Raw genomic sequence first — 17,911 nt, forward strand, 5'->3', positions numbered from 1 at the left:
GACTGAATACTTCCCTCTGCTAGATCCTGGACTTCCTGATGGACCAGCCCCAGTTGGTGAGGGTAGGCTACATCACCTCCGCCACGCTGATCCTCAACACGGGGGCTCCTCAGGGGTGTGTGCTTAGTCCCTTCCTGTACTCCCTGTTCACCCATGATTGCGTGATCATGCACTACTCCAACACCATCAAATTTGCTGACGACACGATGGTGGTAAGCCTGATCCCCAGCGACGATGAGACAGCCTACAGGGAGGAGGTCAGTGACTTGGCAATGTGGTGCCAGGACAACAATGTCAGTAAGAAGACACGGCGGTTGTAACCAAAAATATCCAATTTGGACTCCAGACCAAAGGACACATTTTAACCGGTCTAATGTCCATTTCTCGTGTTTCTTTGCCCAGGCAAGTCTCTTCTTATTATTGGTGTCCTTTAGTAGTGGTTTCTTTGCAGCAATTCGATCATGAAGGCCTGATTCACGCGGTCTCCTATGAACAGTTGATGTTGAGATGTGCCTGTTACTTGAACTCTGTGAAGATTTTTATTTGGGCTGCAATTTCTGAGGCTGGTAACTCTTAACTTATCCTCTGCAGCTGAGGTAACTCTGGGTCTTCCTTTCCTTTGGCTGTCCTCATGAGAGCCAGTTTCATCAGGGCGCTTGATGGTTTTTGCGACTGCACTTGAAGAAACTTTTAAAGTTCTTGAAATGTTCTTTATTGACTGATCTTCATGTCTTACAGTAATGATGTACTGTCTTTTCTCTTTGCTTATTTGAGCTGTTCTTGCCATAATATGGACTTGGTCTTTTCTGTACCTTGTCACAACACAACTGATTGGCTCAAACGCATTAACCTCTCTGGGCCAGTGGGACGCTTGCATCCCACCTACTCAACAGCCAGTGTAATCCCGTGGCGCGATATTCAAATACCTTAGAAATGCTATTACTTCAATTTCTCAAACATATGACTATTTTACACCATTTTAAAGACAAGACTCTCGTTAATCTAACCACACTGTCCGATTTCAAAAAGGCTTTACAACGAAAGCAAAACATTAGATTATGTCAGCAGAGTACCCAGCCAGAAATAATCAGACACCCATTTTTCAAGCTAGCATATAATGTCACATAAACCCAAACCACAGCTAAATGCAGCACTAACCTTTGATGATCTTCATCAGATGACAATCCTAGTAGGACATTATATTATACAATACATGCATGTTTTGTTCAATCAAGTTCATATTTATATCAAAAAACAGCTTTTTACATTAGCATGTGACTAGCATGTGACTAGTATTCCCACCGAACACTTCCGGTGAATTTACTAAATTACTCACGATAAACGTTCACAAAAAACATAACAATTATTTTAAGAATTATAGATACAGAACTCCTTTATGCACTCGCTATATTCTGAGTAGATAGCCTGGCCATCACAGGCTAGCTATTTTGACACCCACCAAGTGTGGTTCTCACCAAACTCCGATTTACTATTAGAAAAATTTGATTACCTTTGCTGTTCTTCGTCAGAATGCACTCCCAGGACTTCTACTTCAATAACAAATGTTGGTTTGGTTCCAAATAATCCATAGTTATATCCAAATAGCGGCGTTTTGTTCGTGCGTTCAAGACACTATCCGAAGGGTAAAGAAGGGTGACGCGCCCGACGCGTTTCGTGACAAAAAAATTCAAAATATTCCATTACCGTACTTCGAAGCATGTCAAACGCTGTTTAAAATCCATTTTTATGCTTTTTTTCTCGTAAAAAAGCGATAATACTCCGACCGGGAGTCATTGTTTTCGTTCAAAGAGAGAGAAAGTAAACATGGTGTCGGCTCGTGCATGCGCCTCCAGTCTCATTGTCCTCAGATCGACCATTATCCAAATGCGCTAATGTTTTTCAGCCAGGGCCTGCAAAGCCACCATTCATCGTTCTGGCGCCTTCTGAGAGCCTATGGGAGCGTTAGAAAATGTCACGTTATGCCAGAGATCCCCTGTTTTGGTTAGAGATGATCAAGAAGGCCAAGAAATAGTCAGAGAGAGCGCTTCCTGTTTAGAATCTTCTCAGGTTTTGGCCTGCCAAATCAGTTCTGTTATACTCACAGACACCATTCAAACAGTTTTAGAAACTTTAGGGTGTTTTCTATCCAAATCAAACAATTATATGCATATTCTAGTTACTGGGCAGGAGTAGTACCCAGATTAAATCGGGTATGTTTTTTATCCGGCCGTGCAAATACTGCCCCCTATCCCCAACAGGTTAACCTCTATGGGCTAGGTGGGACGCAGGCGTCCCCCCCGTGGTGCACTCCATCAACAGCAGGTGCATTTCAAGAGCGGCAAATTTGAATCCAAATAAATGTCAAAATTCAAATTTTTCAAACATACAACTATTTTACACCCTTTGAAAGATAAACATCTCCTTAATCTTACCACGTTTTACGATTTCAAAAAGGTTTTACGGCGAAAGCATACATTTAGAGTATGTTAGGACAGTACATTTACAAGAGTTGTGTGTAATGTTTTGTCAATTCAAAGACAGGGTCACCAAAACCATAAAACCAGCTAAAATGATGCACTAACCTTTTACAATCTCCATCAGATGACACTCCTAGGACATTATGTTAGACAATGCATGCATTTTTAGTTCTATCAAGTTCATATTTATATCCAAAAACAGCGTTTTACTATGGCATTGATGTTGAGGAAATCGTTTCCCTCCAATAACCGGCAGTCAAGTCAGCATCACAAATTAAATAATTAAAATTAGAAAACATTGGTAAAATATTATATTGTCATTTAAAGAATTATAGATTTACATCTCTTGAACGCAATCAACTTGCCAGATTTAAAAATAACCTTACTGGGAAATCACACTTTGCAATAATCTGAGCACTGCGCCCAGAAAAATACGCGTTGCGATACAGACTAGTCGTCATGTTGGGGAGATCTAAAATCGAAAATACTATGTAAATAATCCATTACCTTTGATTCTCTTCATCAGATGTCACTTCCAGGTATCACAGGTCCATAACGAATGTAGTTTTGTTCAAAAAAGCTCATCTTATGTCCAAAAATCTCCATCTTGTTAGCACATGATCTAAGCCCGCCGGACTTCACTTCATGAACGAGGGGAAAAAATATATTTACGTTCGTTCAAACATGTCAAACGTTGTATAGCATAAATCATTAGGGCCTTTTTAACCAGAACATGAATAATATTCAAGGTGGACGAATGCATACTCTTTTATAACGTATTGGAACGAGGGTACCCAACATGAACTCGCGCGCCAGGTGTCTAATGGGCCATCATCGTTCCATGGCTCTTGTTCGGTCAGATCTCCCTCCAGAAGACTCAAAACACTTTGTAAAGGCTGGTGACATCTAGTGGAAGCAATAGGAAGTGCCAAAATATTCCTCAGCCCCTGTGTTTTTCAATGGCATAGGTTTAAAGGTAATACAACACATCAGGTATCCACTTCCTGTCAGAAAATGTCTCAGGGTTTTGCCTGCCAAATGAGTTCTGTTATACTCACAGACACCATTCAAACAGTTTTAGAAACTTTAGTGTTTTCTATCCATATATAATAAGTATATGCATATTCTAGTTACTGGGTAGGATTAGTAACCAGATTAAATCGGGTACATTTTTTTTTATCCAGCCGTGCAAATACTGCCCCCTAGCCATAACAGGTTAAGAAGGAAACAAATTCCACAAATTCGCTTTTAAGAAGGCACACCTGTTCATTTAAATGCATTCCAGATGACTACCTCATGAAGCTGGTTGAGAGAATGGCAAGAGTGTGCAAAGCTGCCATCAAGGCAAAGTGTGGCTATTTGAAGTATCTCAAATATGAAATATATTTTGATTTGTTTAACACTCTTTTGGTTACTACATGGTTCCATATATGTTACTTCATGGTTTGGATGTCTTCACTATTATTCTACAATGTATAAAATAGTAAAAATAAAGAAAAACCCATGAATGAATAGGTGTGTCCAAACTTTTGACCAGTAGTGTAGCAACTGTCCCTGGTTCTGACCCTGAATATAGCTACTGACCCTGGTTCTGACCCTGGTTCTGACCCTGAATATAGCTACTGACTCTGGTTCTGACCCTGAATATAGCTACTGACCCTGGTTCTGACCCTGTATATATCTACTGACCCTGATTCTGATCCTGGTTCTGACCCTGTATATATCTACTAACCCTGGTTCTGACCCTGGTTCTGACCATATATATAGCTCCTGACCCTGGTTCTGTCCCTGTATATAACTACTGACCCTGGTTCTGTCCCTGTATTTAGCTACTGACCCTGGTTCTGACCCTGTATATAGCTACTGACCCTGGTTCTGACCCTGTATATATCTACTGACCCTGGTTCTGACTCTGGTTCTGACCCTGGTTCTGACCCTGTATATATCTACTGACCCTGGTTCTGACCCTGGTTCTGACCCTGTATATAGCTACTGACCCTGGTTCTGACCCTGGTTCTGACCCTGTATATAGCTACTGACCCTGGTTCTGACCCTGGTTCTGACCCTGTATATAGCTACTGACCCTGGTTCTGACCCAGGATATAGCTTACTTATTTCTCATGTTCTTCTTCTTTCTAAATCTGGTGTGTTTTAGTTGTATAGTACTACTGATATTGATTACTGCATTTTTGGAAAAGAGCAAGAAATACTTTCACTGTACAGTCGTGGCCAAAAGTTTTGAGAATGACACAAATATTAATTTTCACAAAGTCTGCTGCCTCAGTTTGTATAATGGCAATTTGCATATACTCCAGAATGATATGAAGAGTGATCAGATGATTTGTAATTAATTGCAAAGTCCCTCTTTGCCATGCAAATGAAATGAATCCCCAAAAACCATTTCCACTGCATTTCAGCCCTGCCAAAAAAGGACCAGCTGACATCATGTCAGTGATTCTCTCGTTAACACAGGTGTGAGTGTTGATGAGGACAAGGCTGGAGATCACTCTGTCATGCTGATTGAGTTCGAATAACAGACTGGAAGCTTCAAAAGGAGGGTGATGCTTGGAATCATTGTTCTTCCTCTGTCAACCATGGTTACCTGCAAGGAAACACGTGCCGTCATCATTGCTTTGCACAAATAGGGCTTCACAGGCAAGGATATTGCTGCCAGTAAAATTGCACCCAAATCAACCATTTATCGGATCATCAAGAACTTCAAGAAGAGCAGTTCAATTGTGAGGAAGGCTTCAGGGTGCCCAAGAAAGTCCAGCAAGCGCCAGGACCGTCTCCTAAAGTTGATTCAGCTGCGGGATCGGGGCACAACCAGTACAGAGCTTGCTCAGGAATGGCAGCAGGCAGGTGTGAGTGCATCTGCACGTACAGTGAGGCGAAGACTTTTGGAGGATGGCCTGGTGTCAAGAAGGGCAGCAAAGAAGCCACTTCTCTCCAGGAAAAACATCAGGGACAGACTGATATTCTGCAAAAGGTACAGGGATTGGACTGCTGAGGACTGGGGTAAAGTCATTTTCTCTGATGAATCCCCTTTCCCGATTGTTTGGGGCATCCGGAAAAAAGCTTGTCCGGAGAAGACAAGGTGAGCGCTACCATCAGTTCTGTGTCATGCCAACAGTAAAGCATCCTGAACCATTCATGTGTGGGGTTGCTTCTCAGCCAAGGGAGTGGGCTCACTCACAATTTTGCCTAAGAACACAGCCATGAATAAAGAATGGTACCAACACATCCTCCGAGACAACTTCTCCCAACCATCCAGGAACAGTTTGATGACGAACAATGCCTTTTCCAGCATAATGGAGCACCTTGCCATAAGGCAAAAGTGATAACTAAGTGGCTCGAGGAACAAAACATCGATATTTTGGGTCCATGGCCAGGAAACTCCCCAGACCTTAATCCCATTGAGAACTTGTGGTCAAGCCTCAAGAGGCGGGTGGACAAACAAAAACCCACAAATTCTGACAAACTCCAACCATTGATTATGCAAGAATGGGCTGCCATCAGTCAGGATGTGGCCCAGAAGTTAATTGACGGCATGCCAGGGCGGATTGCAGAGGTCTTGAAAAAGAAGGGTCAACACTGCAAATATTGACTGTTTGCATCAACTTCATGTAATTGTCAATAAAAGCCTTTGACACTTATGAAATGCTTGTAATTATACTTCGGTATTCCATAGTAAGATCTGACAAAAATATCCAAAGACACTGAAGCAGCAAACTTTGTGGAAATTAATATTTGTGTCATTCTCAAAACTTTTGGCCACGACTGTGCTTGTGCACCTGACAATAAAACATACATTCTTGAAACTCTATCTACTAGAAACTCAGTGACAATAGGGACACAGATATAAAACAAATTATTATATATATATATATTATAATTTGTTTTATATCTGTATATATCATATATATATATGAATACATTTCTTAAAAGTTATTTAAAGTTATGATAGACTGAGATAGATTTCATGTTAATTACCAAAATGACTGAAGATTCCATGTACTCATAGCCTGGTTCCTCTCTAGGTTTCTTCCTAGGTTCTGGCCTTTCTAGGGAGTTTTTCCTAGCCACCGTGCTTCTACACCTGCATTGCTTGCTGTTTGGGGTTTTAGGCTGGGTTTCTGTACAGCACTTTGAGATATCAGCTGATATAAATAAATATGATCTGATTTGATACTTTGGTGCTCTACCAGTAGCTTTCCGACCCCTACGTCATGACCCTTCCTCTGGGTACATCTCTTAGTGTAGGATACTGGGGGGTTACCTGTCCTCTGGGTACATCTCTTAGTGTAGGATACTGGGGGGTTTCCTGTCCTGTGGGTACCTCTCTTAGTGTAGGATACTGGGGGTTACCCTTCCTCTGGGTACATCTCTTAGTGTAGGATACTGGGGGGTTTCCTGTCCTGTGGGTACATCTCTTAGTGTAGGATACTGGGGGTTTCCTGTCCTGTGGGTACATATCTTAGTGTAGGATACTGGGGGTTAGCCTCTATGCTACTATAGGTGTTTACACCAGATCTGTGCCAGGGCTAGGGTCCATTCCATTTCAGTTCCAGTCAATTTTGGAAAGTTAACCGAATTCCAAATTGTCTTCATTGAAAAGCATGGAAGACAAGTGAAATTAAGAATTTCAGTGTTTCCTGAATTAAAATGGAATTGACCCCAAACCCTGGTCTGTGCATCATTATCACATTATCATCAAGTGTACAGTACTTACACTGTTTCCTGCCTACTGTACTAGACTATCTAGCATCTCTACCCAACGGTTCATACATTTTTTATTTTATTTATTTATTATTATTTTAAATGAAAAGTAGTGTTGTGGTTAAAATAGAATGTGTTGTTCGTTTTGTTTTACAATTTTGTGTTTGTCCACAGCCTGAGGAGTATGGGCAGGAGGCCATGGAAGGAGAGGCACAGAGAGATCATCTGGAAGGAGAGACATATGACGAGAACCAGCAGGTAAGAGGGATAACACACACACACACACACACACACACACACACACACTAGAAATGTGCACTGGCAGGAATTTTAAGTCCGATTGCCTATGAGCAGAGCAGCCGAAGCGGACCAATGACGAGACATAAGAGAGCACTTCGCTGTTAACTACTTTTCGTCACTCTAAACTCAAGCAACATTTTTTTCTGTAAAATAATCTCTCCTGCCTTATTTTTGACTAAAATTGAAGGACTTCTGACACCATGTTATGATCTTAGTCAGATAGGACTGTACTGCACAGCAGAGGAAATTACTCAGCTTTAAAATGTTAGTCATCAAATTAGTGATAGTCAAGCCCTACCCGTACCCTAGTTATTGATGAGGAAACAGGCCCTACCCGTACCCTAGTTATTGATAATAAAACAGGCCCTACCCGTACCCTAGTTATTGATGAGGAAACAGGCCCTACCCGTACCCTAGTTATTGATGATAAAACAGGCACTACCCATACCCCAGTTATTAATGATAAAACAGGCCCTACCCGTACCCTAGTTATTGATGATGAAACAGGCCCTACCTGTACCCTAGTTATTGATGTGAAAACAGGCCCTACCCGTACCCTAGTTATTGATGTGAAAACAGGCCCTACCCGTACCCTAGTTATTGATGTGAAAACAGGCCCTACCCGTACCCTAGTTATTGATGATAAAACAGGCCCTACCTGTACCCTAGTTATTGATGATAAAACAGGCCCTACCCGTACCCTAGTTATTGATGATAAAACAGGCCCTACCTGTACCCTAGTTATTGATGAGGAAACAGGCCCTACCCGTACCCTAGTTATTGATGAGGAAACAGGCCCTACCCGTACCCTAGTTATTGATGATAAAACAGGCCCTACCCGTACCCAGTTATTGATGATAAAACAGGCCCTACCCGTACCCTAGTTATTGATGTGAAAACAGGCCCTACCCGTACCCTAGTTATTGATGAGAAAACAGGCCCTACCCGTACCCTAGTTATTGATTATAGAACAGGCCCTACCCGTACCCTAGTTATTGATGATAAAACAGGCCCTACCCGTACACTAGTTATTGATTAGAAAACAGGCCCTACCTGTACCTTAGTTATTGATGATGAAACAGGCCCTACCCGTACCCTAGTTATTGATGAGGAAACAGGCCCTACCCGTACCCTAGTTATTGATGTGAAAACAGGCCCTACCCGTACCCTAGTTATTGATGAGGAAACAGGCCCTACCCGTAACCTAGTTATTGATTAGAAAACAGGCCCTACCCGTACCCTAGTTATTGATGATAAAACAGGCCCTACCCGTACCCTAGTTATTGATGATAATACAGTCCCTACCTGTACCCTAGTTATTGATTAGAAACAGGCCCTACCCGTACCCTAGCTATTGATGAGGAAACTGGCCCTATCCGTACCCTAGTAATTGATGATAAAACAGGCCCTACCCGTACCCTAGTTATTGATTATGAAACAGGCCCTACCCGTACCCTAGTTATTGACGATGAAACAGGCCCTACCGTACCCTAGTTATTGATGAGGAAACAGGTCCTACCCATACCCTAGTTATTGATGAGGAAACAGGCCCTATCCGTACCCTAGTTGTTGGTTAGAAAACAGGCCCTACCCGTACCCTAGTTATTGATTATGAAACAGGCCCTACCCATACCCTAGTTATTGATGAGGAAACAGACCCTACCCGTACCCTAGTTATTGATGATTAAACAGGCCCTAACCATACCCTAGTTATTGATGATAAAACAAGACCTACCCGTACCCTAGTTATTGAGGAAGAAACAGGTCCTACCCGTGCCCTAGTTATTGATGAGGAAACAGGTCCTACCCGTACCCTAGTTATTGATAATAAAACAGGCCCTACCAGTACCCTAGTTATTGATTATAGAACAGGCCCTACCCGTACCCTAGTTATTGATGAGGAAACAGGCCCTACCCGTACCCTAGTTATTGATAATAAAACAGGCCCTACCCGTACCCTAGTTATTGATTATAGAACAGGCCCTACCCGTACCCTAGTTATTGATGATAAAACAGGCCCTACCCGTACCCTAGTTATTGATGAGGAAACAGGCCCTACCCGTACCCTAGTTATTGATGATAAAACAGGCACTACCCATACCCCAGTTATTAATGATAAAACAGGCCCTACCCGTACCCTAGTTATTGATGATGAAACAGGCCCTACCTGTACCCTAGTTATTGATGTGAAAACAGGCCCTACCCGTACCCTAGTTATTGATGTGAAAACAGGCCCTACCCGTACCCTAGTTATTGATGAGAAAACAGGCCCTACCTGTACCCTAGTTATTGATGATAAAACAGGCCCTACCCGTACCCTAGTTATTGATGAGAAAACAGGCCCTACCTGTACCCTAGTTATTGATGAGGAAACAGGCCCTACCCGTACCCTAGTTATTGATGAGGAAACAGGCCCTACCCGTACCCTAGTTATTGATGATGAAACAGGCCCTACCCGTACCCAGTTATTGATGATAAAACAGGCCCTACCCGTACCCTAGTTATTGATGTGAAAACAGGCCCTACCCGTACCCTAGTTATTGATGAGAAAACAGGCCCTACCCGTACCCTAGTTATTGATTATAGAACAGGCCCTACCCGTACCCTAGTTATTGATGATAGAACAGGCCCTACCCGTACACTAGTTATTGATGATAAAACAGGCCCTACCTGTACCTTAGTTATTGATGATGAAACAGGCCCTACCCGTACCCTAGTTATTGATGAGGAAACAGGCCCTACCCGTACCCTAGTTATTGATGTGAAAACAGGCCCTACCCGTACCCTAGTTATTGATGAGGAAACAGGCCCTACCCGTACCCTAGTTATTGATTAGAAAACAGGCCCTACCCGTACCCTAGTTATTGATGATAAAACAGGCCCTACCCGTACCCTAGTTATTGATGATAATACAGTCCCTACCTGTACCCTAGTTATTGATTAGAAACAGGCCCTACCCGTACCCTAGCTATTGATGAGGAAACTGGCCCTATCCGTACCCTAGTAATTGATGATAAAACAGGCCCTACCCGTACCCTAGTTATTGATTATGAAACAGGCCCTACCGTACCCTAGTTATTGATGAGGAAACGGGTCCTACCCATACCCTAGTTATTGATGAGGAAACAGGCCCTACCCGTACCCTAGTTGTTGGTTAGAAAACAGGCCCTACCCGTACCCTAGTTATTGATTATGAAACAGGCCCTACCCATACCCTAGTTATTGATGAGGAAACAGACCCTACCCGTACCCTAGTTATTGATGATAAAACAGGCCCTAACCATACCCTAGTTATTGATGATAAAACAAGACCTACCCGTACCCTAGTTATTGAGGAAGAAACAGGTCCTACCCGTGCCCTAGTTATTGATGAGAGGTTACAGCCCTAGTTATTGATGAGAAAACAGGCCCTACCCATACCCTAGTTATTGATGAGAAAACAGGCCCTACCCGTACCCTAGTTTTTGATTAGAAAACAGGACCTACCCGTACCCTAGTTATTGATTAGAAAACAGGTCCTACCCGTACCCTAGTTATTGATGAGAAAACAGGCACTACCCTTTCCCTAGTTATTGATTATGAAACAGGCCCTACCCGTACCCTAGTTATTGATTAGAAAACAGGACCTATTCATACCCTAGTTATTAATGATAAAACAGGCCCTACCCGCACCCTAGTTATTGATGAGGAAACAGGTCCTACCCGTACCCTAGTTATTGATGATGAAACAGTCCCTACCCGTACCCTAGTTATTGATTAGAAACAGGCCCTACCCGTACCCTAGTTATTGATGAGGAAACAGTCCCTACCCGTACCCTAGTTATTGATTAGAAACAGGCCCTACCAGTACCCTAGCTATTGATGAGGAAACAGGCCCTATCCGTACCCTAGTAATTGATGAAGAAACAGGCCCTACCCGTACCCTAGTTATTGATGAGAAAACAGGCCCTACCCATACCCTAGTTGTTGATGAGAAAACAGGACCTACCCGTACCCTAGTTATTGATTAGAAAACAGGTCCTAGCCGTACCCTAGTTATTGATGAGAAAACAGGCACTACCCTTTCCCTAGTTATTGATTATGAAACAGGCCCTACCCGTGCCCTAGTTATTGATTAGAAAACAGGACCTATTCATACCCTAGTTATTAATGATAAAACAGGCCCTACCCGCACCCTACTTATTGATGAGGAAACAGGTCCTACCCAAACCCTAGTTATTGATGAGAAAACAGGCCCTGCCTGTACCCTAGTTATTGATGAGAAAACAGGCCCTGCCCGTACCCTAGTTATTGATGAGGAAACAGGCCCTACCCATACCCTAGTTATTGATGAGGAAACAGGCCCTACCCGTGCCCTAGTTATTGATGAGGAAACAGGCCCTACTCATACCCTAGTTATTGATTATAAAACAGGCCCTACCCGTACCCTAGTTATTGATTTAGAAACAGGCCCTACCCATACCCTAGTTATTGATGATAAAACAGGCCCTACCCGTACCCTAGTTATTGATGAAGAAACAGGCCCTACCCGTGCCCTAGTTATTGATGAGGAAACAGGCCCTACTCGTACCCTAGTTATTGATGATAAAACAGGCCCTACCCGTACCCTAGTTATTGATTTAGAAGACAGGCCCTACCCGTACCCTAGTTATTGATGATAAAACATCGCCTACCCGTACCCTAGTTATTGATGATAAAACATGTCCTTACCCGTACCATAGTTATTGATTTGAAAACAGCCCCTACCCGTACCCTAGTTATTGATGTGAAAACAGGTCCTACCCGTACCCTAGTTATTGATTGGGAAACAGGCCCTACCCGTACCCTAGTTATTGACTATGAAACAGGCCCTACCCGTACCCTAGTTATTGGTTAGAAAACAGGCCCTACCCGTACCCTAGTTATTGATGATAAAACAGGCCCTACTCGTACCCTAGTTATTGATGATGAAACAGGCCCTACCCTTACCCTTGTTATTGATGAGGAAACAGACCCTACCCATACCCTAGTTATTGATGATGAAATAGGCCCTACCCGTACCCTAGTTATTGATGATAAAACAGGCCCTACCCGTACCCTAGTTATTGATGTGAAAACAGGCCCTACCCATACCCTAGTTATTGATGATAAAACAGGCCCTACCCGTACCCTAGTTATTGATGATAAAACAGGCCTTACCCGTACCCTAGTTATTGATGAGAAAACAGGCCCTACCCATACCCTAGTTATTGATGAGGAAACGGGCCCTACCCATACCCTAGTTGTTGGTTAGAAAACAGGACCTACCCGTACCCTAGTTATTGATTATGAAACAGGACCTACCCTTACCCTTGTTATTGATGAGGAAACAGGCCCTGCCCGTACCCTAGTTATTGATGAGGAAACAGGCCCTACCCATACCCTGGTTATTGATGAGGAAACAGGCCCTACCCGTACCCTAGTTATTGATTCGAAAACAGGACCTATTCATACCCTAGTTATTGATTAGAAAACAGGTCCTACCCGTACCCTAGTTATTGATGATAAAACAGGCCCTACCCATACCCAAGTTATTGATGATAAAACAGGCCCTACCCATACCCTAGTTATTGATGAAGAAACAGGCCCTACCCGTGCCCTAGTTATTGATGAGGAAACAGGCCCTACTCGTACCCTAGTTATTGATGATAAAACAGGCCCTACCCGTACCCTAGTTATTGATTTAGAAGACAGGCCCTACCCGTACCCTAGTTATTGATGATAAAACATCGCCTACCCGTACCCTAGTTATTGATGATAAAACATCGCCTACCCGTACCATAGTTATTGATGTGAAAACAGCCCCTACCCGTACCCTAGTTATTGATGTGAAAACAGGTCCTACCCGTACCCTAGTTATTGATTGGGAAACAGGCCCTACCCGTACCCTAGTTATTGACTATGAAACAGGCCCTACCCGTACCCTAGTTATTGGTTAGAAAACAGGCCCTACCCGTACCCTAGTTATTGATGATAAAACAGGCCCTACTCGTACCCTAGTTATTTATGATGAAACAGGCCCTACCCTTACCCTTGTTATTGATGAGGAAACAGACCCTACCCATACCCTAGTTATTGATGATGAAATAGGCCCTACCCGTACCCTAGTTATTGATGATAAAACAGGCCCTACCCGTACCCTAGTTATTGATGTGAAAACAGGCCCTACCCATACCCTAGTTATTGATGATAAAACAGGCCCTACCCGTACCCTAGTTATTGATGATAAAACAGGCCTTACCCGTACCCTAGTTATTGATGATAAAACAGGCCCTACCCGTACCCTAGTTATTGATGATAATACAGGCCCTACCCGTACCCTAGTTTTTGAATAGAAAACAGGCTCTACCCGTACCCTAGCTATTGATGAGGAAACAGGCCCTACCCGTACACTAGTTATTGATGATAAATCAGGCCCTACCCGTACCCTAGTTATTGACGATGAAACAGGTCCTACCCGTACCCTAGTTATTGATGAGAAAACAGGCCCTACCCATACCCTAGTTATTGATGAGGAAACGGGCCCTACCCATACCCTAGTTGTTGGTTAGAAAACAGGACCTACCCGTACCCTAGTTATTGATTATGAAACAGGACCTACCCTTACCCTTGTTATTGATGAGGAAACAGACCCTACCCATACCCTAGTTATTGATGATGAAATAGGCCCTACCCATACCCTAGTTATTGATGATGAAACAGGCCCTACCCATACCCTAGTTGTTGGTTAGAAAACAGGCCCTACCCGTACCCTAGTTATTGATGATGAAACAGGCCCTAACCATACCCTAGTTATTGATGATAAAACAAGCCCTACCCGTACCCTAGTTATTGATGATAAATCTTGCCCAACCCGTACCCTAGTTAGTTGAGGAAACAGGCCCTACCCGTACCCTAGTTATTGATGAGGAAAGAGGCCCTACCCGTACCCTAGTTATTGATGATGAAACAGGCCCTAACCATACCCTAGTTATTGATGATAAAACAAGCCCTACCCGTACCCTAGTTATTGATTGTAAAACTTGCCCTACCTGTACCCTAGTTATTGATGAGGAAACAGGCCCTACCCGTACCCTAGTTATTGATTAGAAAACAGGCCCTACACGTACCCTAGTTATTGATGAGAAAACAGGCCCTACCCATACCCTAGTTATTGATGAGAAAACAGGCCCTTTTTGTACCCTAGTTTTATATTAGAAAACGGGTCCTACCCGTACCCTAGTTTTGATTAGAAAACAGACCCTACCTGTACCATCGTTATTGATGAGAAAACAGGGCCTACCCGTACCCTAGTTATTGATTAGAAAACAGGCCCTACCCGTACCCTAGTTATTGATGTGAAAACAGGCCCTACCCATACCCTAGTTATTGATGAGGAAACAGGCCCTACCCGTACACTAGTTATTGATGATAAAACAGGCCCTACCCGTACCCTAGTTATTGATGATAAAACAGGCCCTACCCGTACCCTCATTATTGATGATAAAACAGGCCCTACCCGTACCCTAGTTATTGATGATAAAACAGGCCCTACCCGTACCCTAGTTATTGATGTGAAAACAGGCCCTACCCATACCCTAGTTATTGATGATAAAACAGGCCCTACCCGTACCCTAGTTATTGATGATAATACAGGCCCTACCCGTAACCTAGTTTTTGATTAGAAAACAGGCCCTACCCGTACCCTAGTTATTGATGATAAAACAGGCCCTACCCGTACACTAGTTATTGATGATAATACAGGCCCTACCCGTAACCTAGTTATTGATTATGAATCAGGCCCTACCCGTACCCTTGTTATTGACGATGAAACAGGCCCTACCCGTACCCTAGTTATTGATGAGGAAACAGGTCCTACCCATACCCTAGTTATTGATGAGGAAACAGGCCCTACCTGTACCCTAGTTGTTGGTTAGAAAACAGGACCTACCCGTACCCTAGTTATTGATTATGAAACAGGCCCTACCCTTACCCTAGTTATTGATGAGGAAACAGGTCCTACCCATACCCTAGTTATTGATGAGAAAACAGACCCTACCTGTACCATCGTTATTGATGATAAAACAATCCCTACCCGTACCCTAGTTATTGATGATAAAACTTTCCCTACCCGTACCCTAGTTATTGATGAGGAAACAGTCCCTACCCGTACCCTAGTTATTGATTAGAAAACAGGCCCTACCCGTACCCTAGTTATTGATGAGGAAACAGATCCTACCCATACCCTAGTTATTGATGAGAAAACAGACCCTACCTGTACCATCGTTATTGATGATAAAACAGGGCCTACCCGTACCCTAGTTATTGATGAGAAAACAGGGCCTACCCGTACCCTAGTTATTGATTAGAAAACAGGCCCTACCCGTACCCTAGTTATTGATGTGAAAACAGGCCCTACCCATGCCCTAGTTATTGATGAGGAAACAGGCCCTACCCGTACCCTAGTTATTGATTAGAAAACAAGCCCTACCCATACCCTAGTTATTGATTAGAAAACAGATCCTACCAGTACCCTAGTTATTGATTATGAAACAGGCTCTACCCATACCCTTGTTATTGATGAGGAAACAGACCCTACCCATACCCTAGTTATTGATGATGAAACAGGCCCTACCCATACCCTAGTTATTGATGATAAATCAGGCCCTACCCGTACCCTAGTTATTGATGATAATACAGACCCTACCCGTACCCTAGTTATTGATGAGGAAACAGGGCCTACCCATACCCTAGTTATTGATGAGAAAACAGACCCTACCTGTACTATCGTTATTGATGATAAAACAGGGCCTACCCGTACCCTAGTTATTGATGAGAAAACAGGGCCTACCCGTACCCTAGTTATTGATTAGAAAACAGGCCCTACCCGTACCCTAGTTATTGATGTGTAAACAGGCCCTACCCATGCCCTAGTTATTGATGAGGAAACAGGCCCTACCCGTACCCTAGTTATTGATTAGAAAACAGGCCCTACCCATACCCTAGTTATTGATTAGAAAACAGGTCCTACCCGTACCCTAGTTATTGATGATAAAACAGGCCCTACCCATACCCTAGTTATTAATGATAAAACAGGCCCTACCCGTACCATAGTTATTGATGAGAAAACAGGCCCTGCCTGTACCCTAGTTATTGATGAGAAAAAAGGCCCTGCCCGTACCCTAGTTATTGATGAGGAAACAGGCCCTACCCATACCCTAGTTATTGATGAGGAAACAGTCCCTACCCGTACCCTAGTTATTGATTTAGAAAACAGGCCCTACCCGTACCCTAGTTATTGATTAGAAAACAGGCCCTACTTGTACCCTAGTTATTGATTTGAAAACAGGCCCTACCCGTACCCTAGTTATTGATGATAAAACAGGCCCTACCCGTACCCCTAGTTATTGATTTAGAAAACAGGCCCTACCCGTACCCAAGTTATTGATGATAAAACAGGCCCTACCTGTACCATCGTTATTGATGATAAAACAGGGCCTACCCGTACCCTAGTTATTGATGAGAAAACAGGGCCTACCCGTACCCTAGTTATTGATGTGAAAACAGGCCCTACCCATACCCTAGTTATTGATTAGAAAACAGGCCCTACCCGTACCCTAGTTATTGATGATAAAACAGGCCCTACCCGTACCCTAGTTATTGATGATAAAACAGGCCCTACCCGTACCCTAGTTATTGATGAGAAAACAGGCCCTGCCTGTACCCTAGTTATTGATGAGAAAAAAGGCCCTGCCCGTACCCTAGTTATTGATGAGGAAACAGGCCCTACCCATACCCTAGTTATTGATGAGGAAACAGTCCCTACTCGTACCCTAGTTATTGATTTAGAAAACAGGCCCTACCCGTACCCTTGTTATTGATGAGAAAACAGGCCCTACTTGTACCCTAGTTATTGATTTGAAAACAGGCCCTACCCGTACCCTAGTTATTGATTAGAAAACAGGCCCTACCCGTACCCTAGTTATTGATGAGGAAACAGGTCCTACCCATACCCTAGTTATTGATGATAAAACAGACCCTACCTGTACCATCGTTATTGATGATAAAACAGGGCCTACCCGTACCCTAGTTATTGATGAGAAAACAGGGCCTACCCGTACCCTAGTTATTGATGTGAAAACAGGCCCTACCCATGCCCTAGTTATTGATGAGGAAACAGGCCCTACCCGTACCCTAGTTATTGATGAGAAAACAGGTCCTACCCATACCCTAGTTGTTGGTTAGAAAACAGGCCCTACCCGTTCCCTAGTTATTGATTATGAAACAGGCTCTACCCATACCCTAGTTATTGATGATGAAACAGGCCCTACCCATACCCTAGTTATTGATGATGAAACAGGCCCTACCCCTACCCTAGTTATTGATGATAAAACAGGCCCTACCCGTACCCTAGTTAT

The 17,911-nt window shown here is 43.3% G+C and overlaps 1 protein-coding gene across 3 annotated transcripts in view; it reads left to right on the forward strand.

The window, feature by feature from the left end:
• The window catches only part of sncb (synuclein, beta), a 201,834-nt gene that overhangs the window by 28,238 nt on the left and 155,685 nt on the right, over window positions 1-17,911 (forward strand). For all 3 annotated transcript variants that reach the window (XM_045723295.1, XM_045723296.1, NM_001141659.2), the window contains exon 5: window positions 7,371-7,454. In XM_045723295.1, coding sequence (XP_045579251.1) covers window positions 7,371-7,454 — 84 coding nt within the window. The remainder of the gene's footprint in view (window positions 1-7,370; window positions 7,455-17,911) is intronic.

This window comes from Salmo salar, chromosome ssa09 (genome assembly GCF_905237065.1).
Source record: "Salmo salar chromosome ssa09, Ssal_v3.1, whole genome shotgun sequence".
Lineage (NCBI taxonomy): Eukaryota > Metazoa > Chordata > Actinopteri > Salmoniformes > Salmonidae > Salmo > Salmo salar.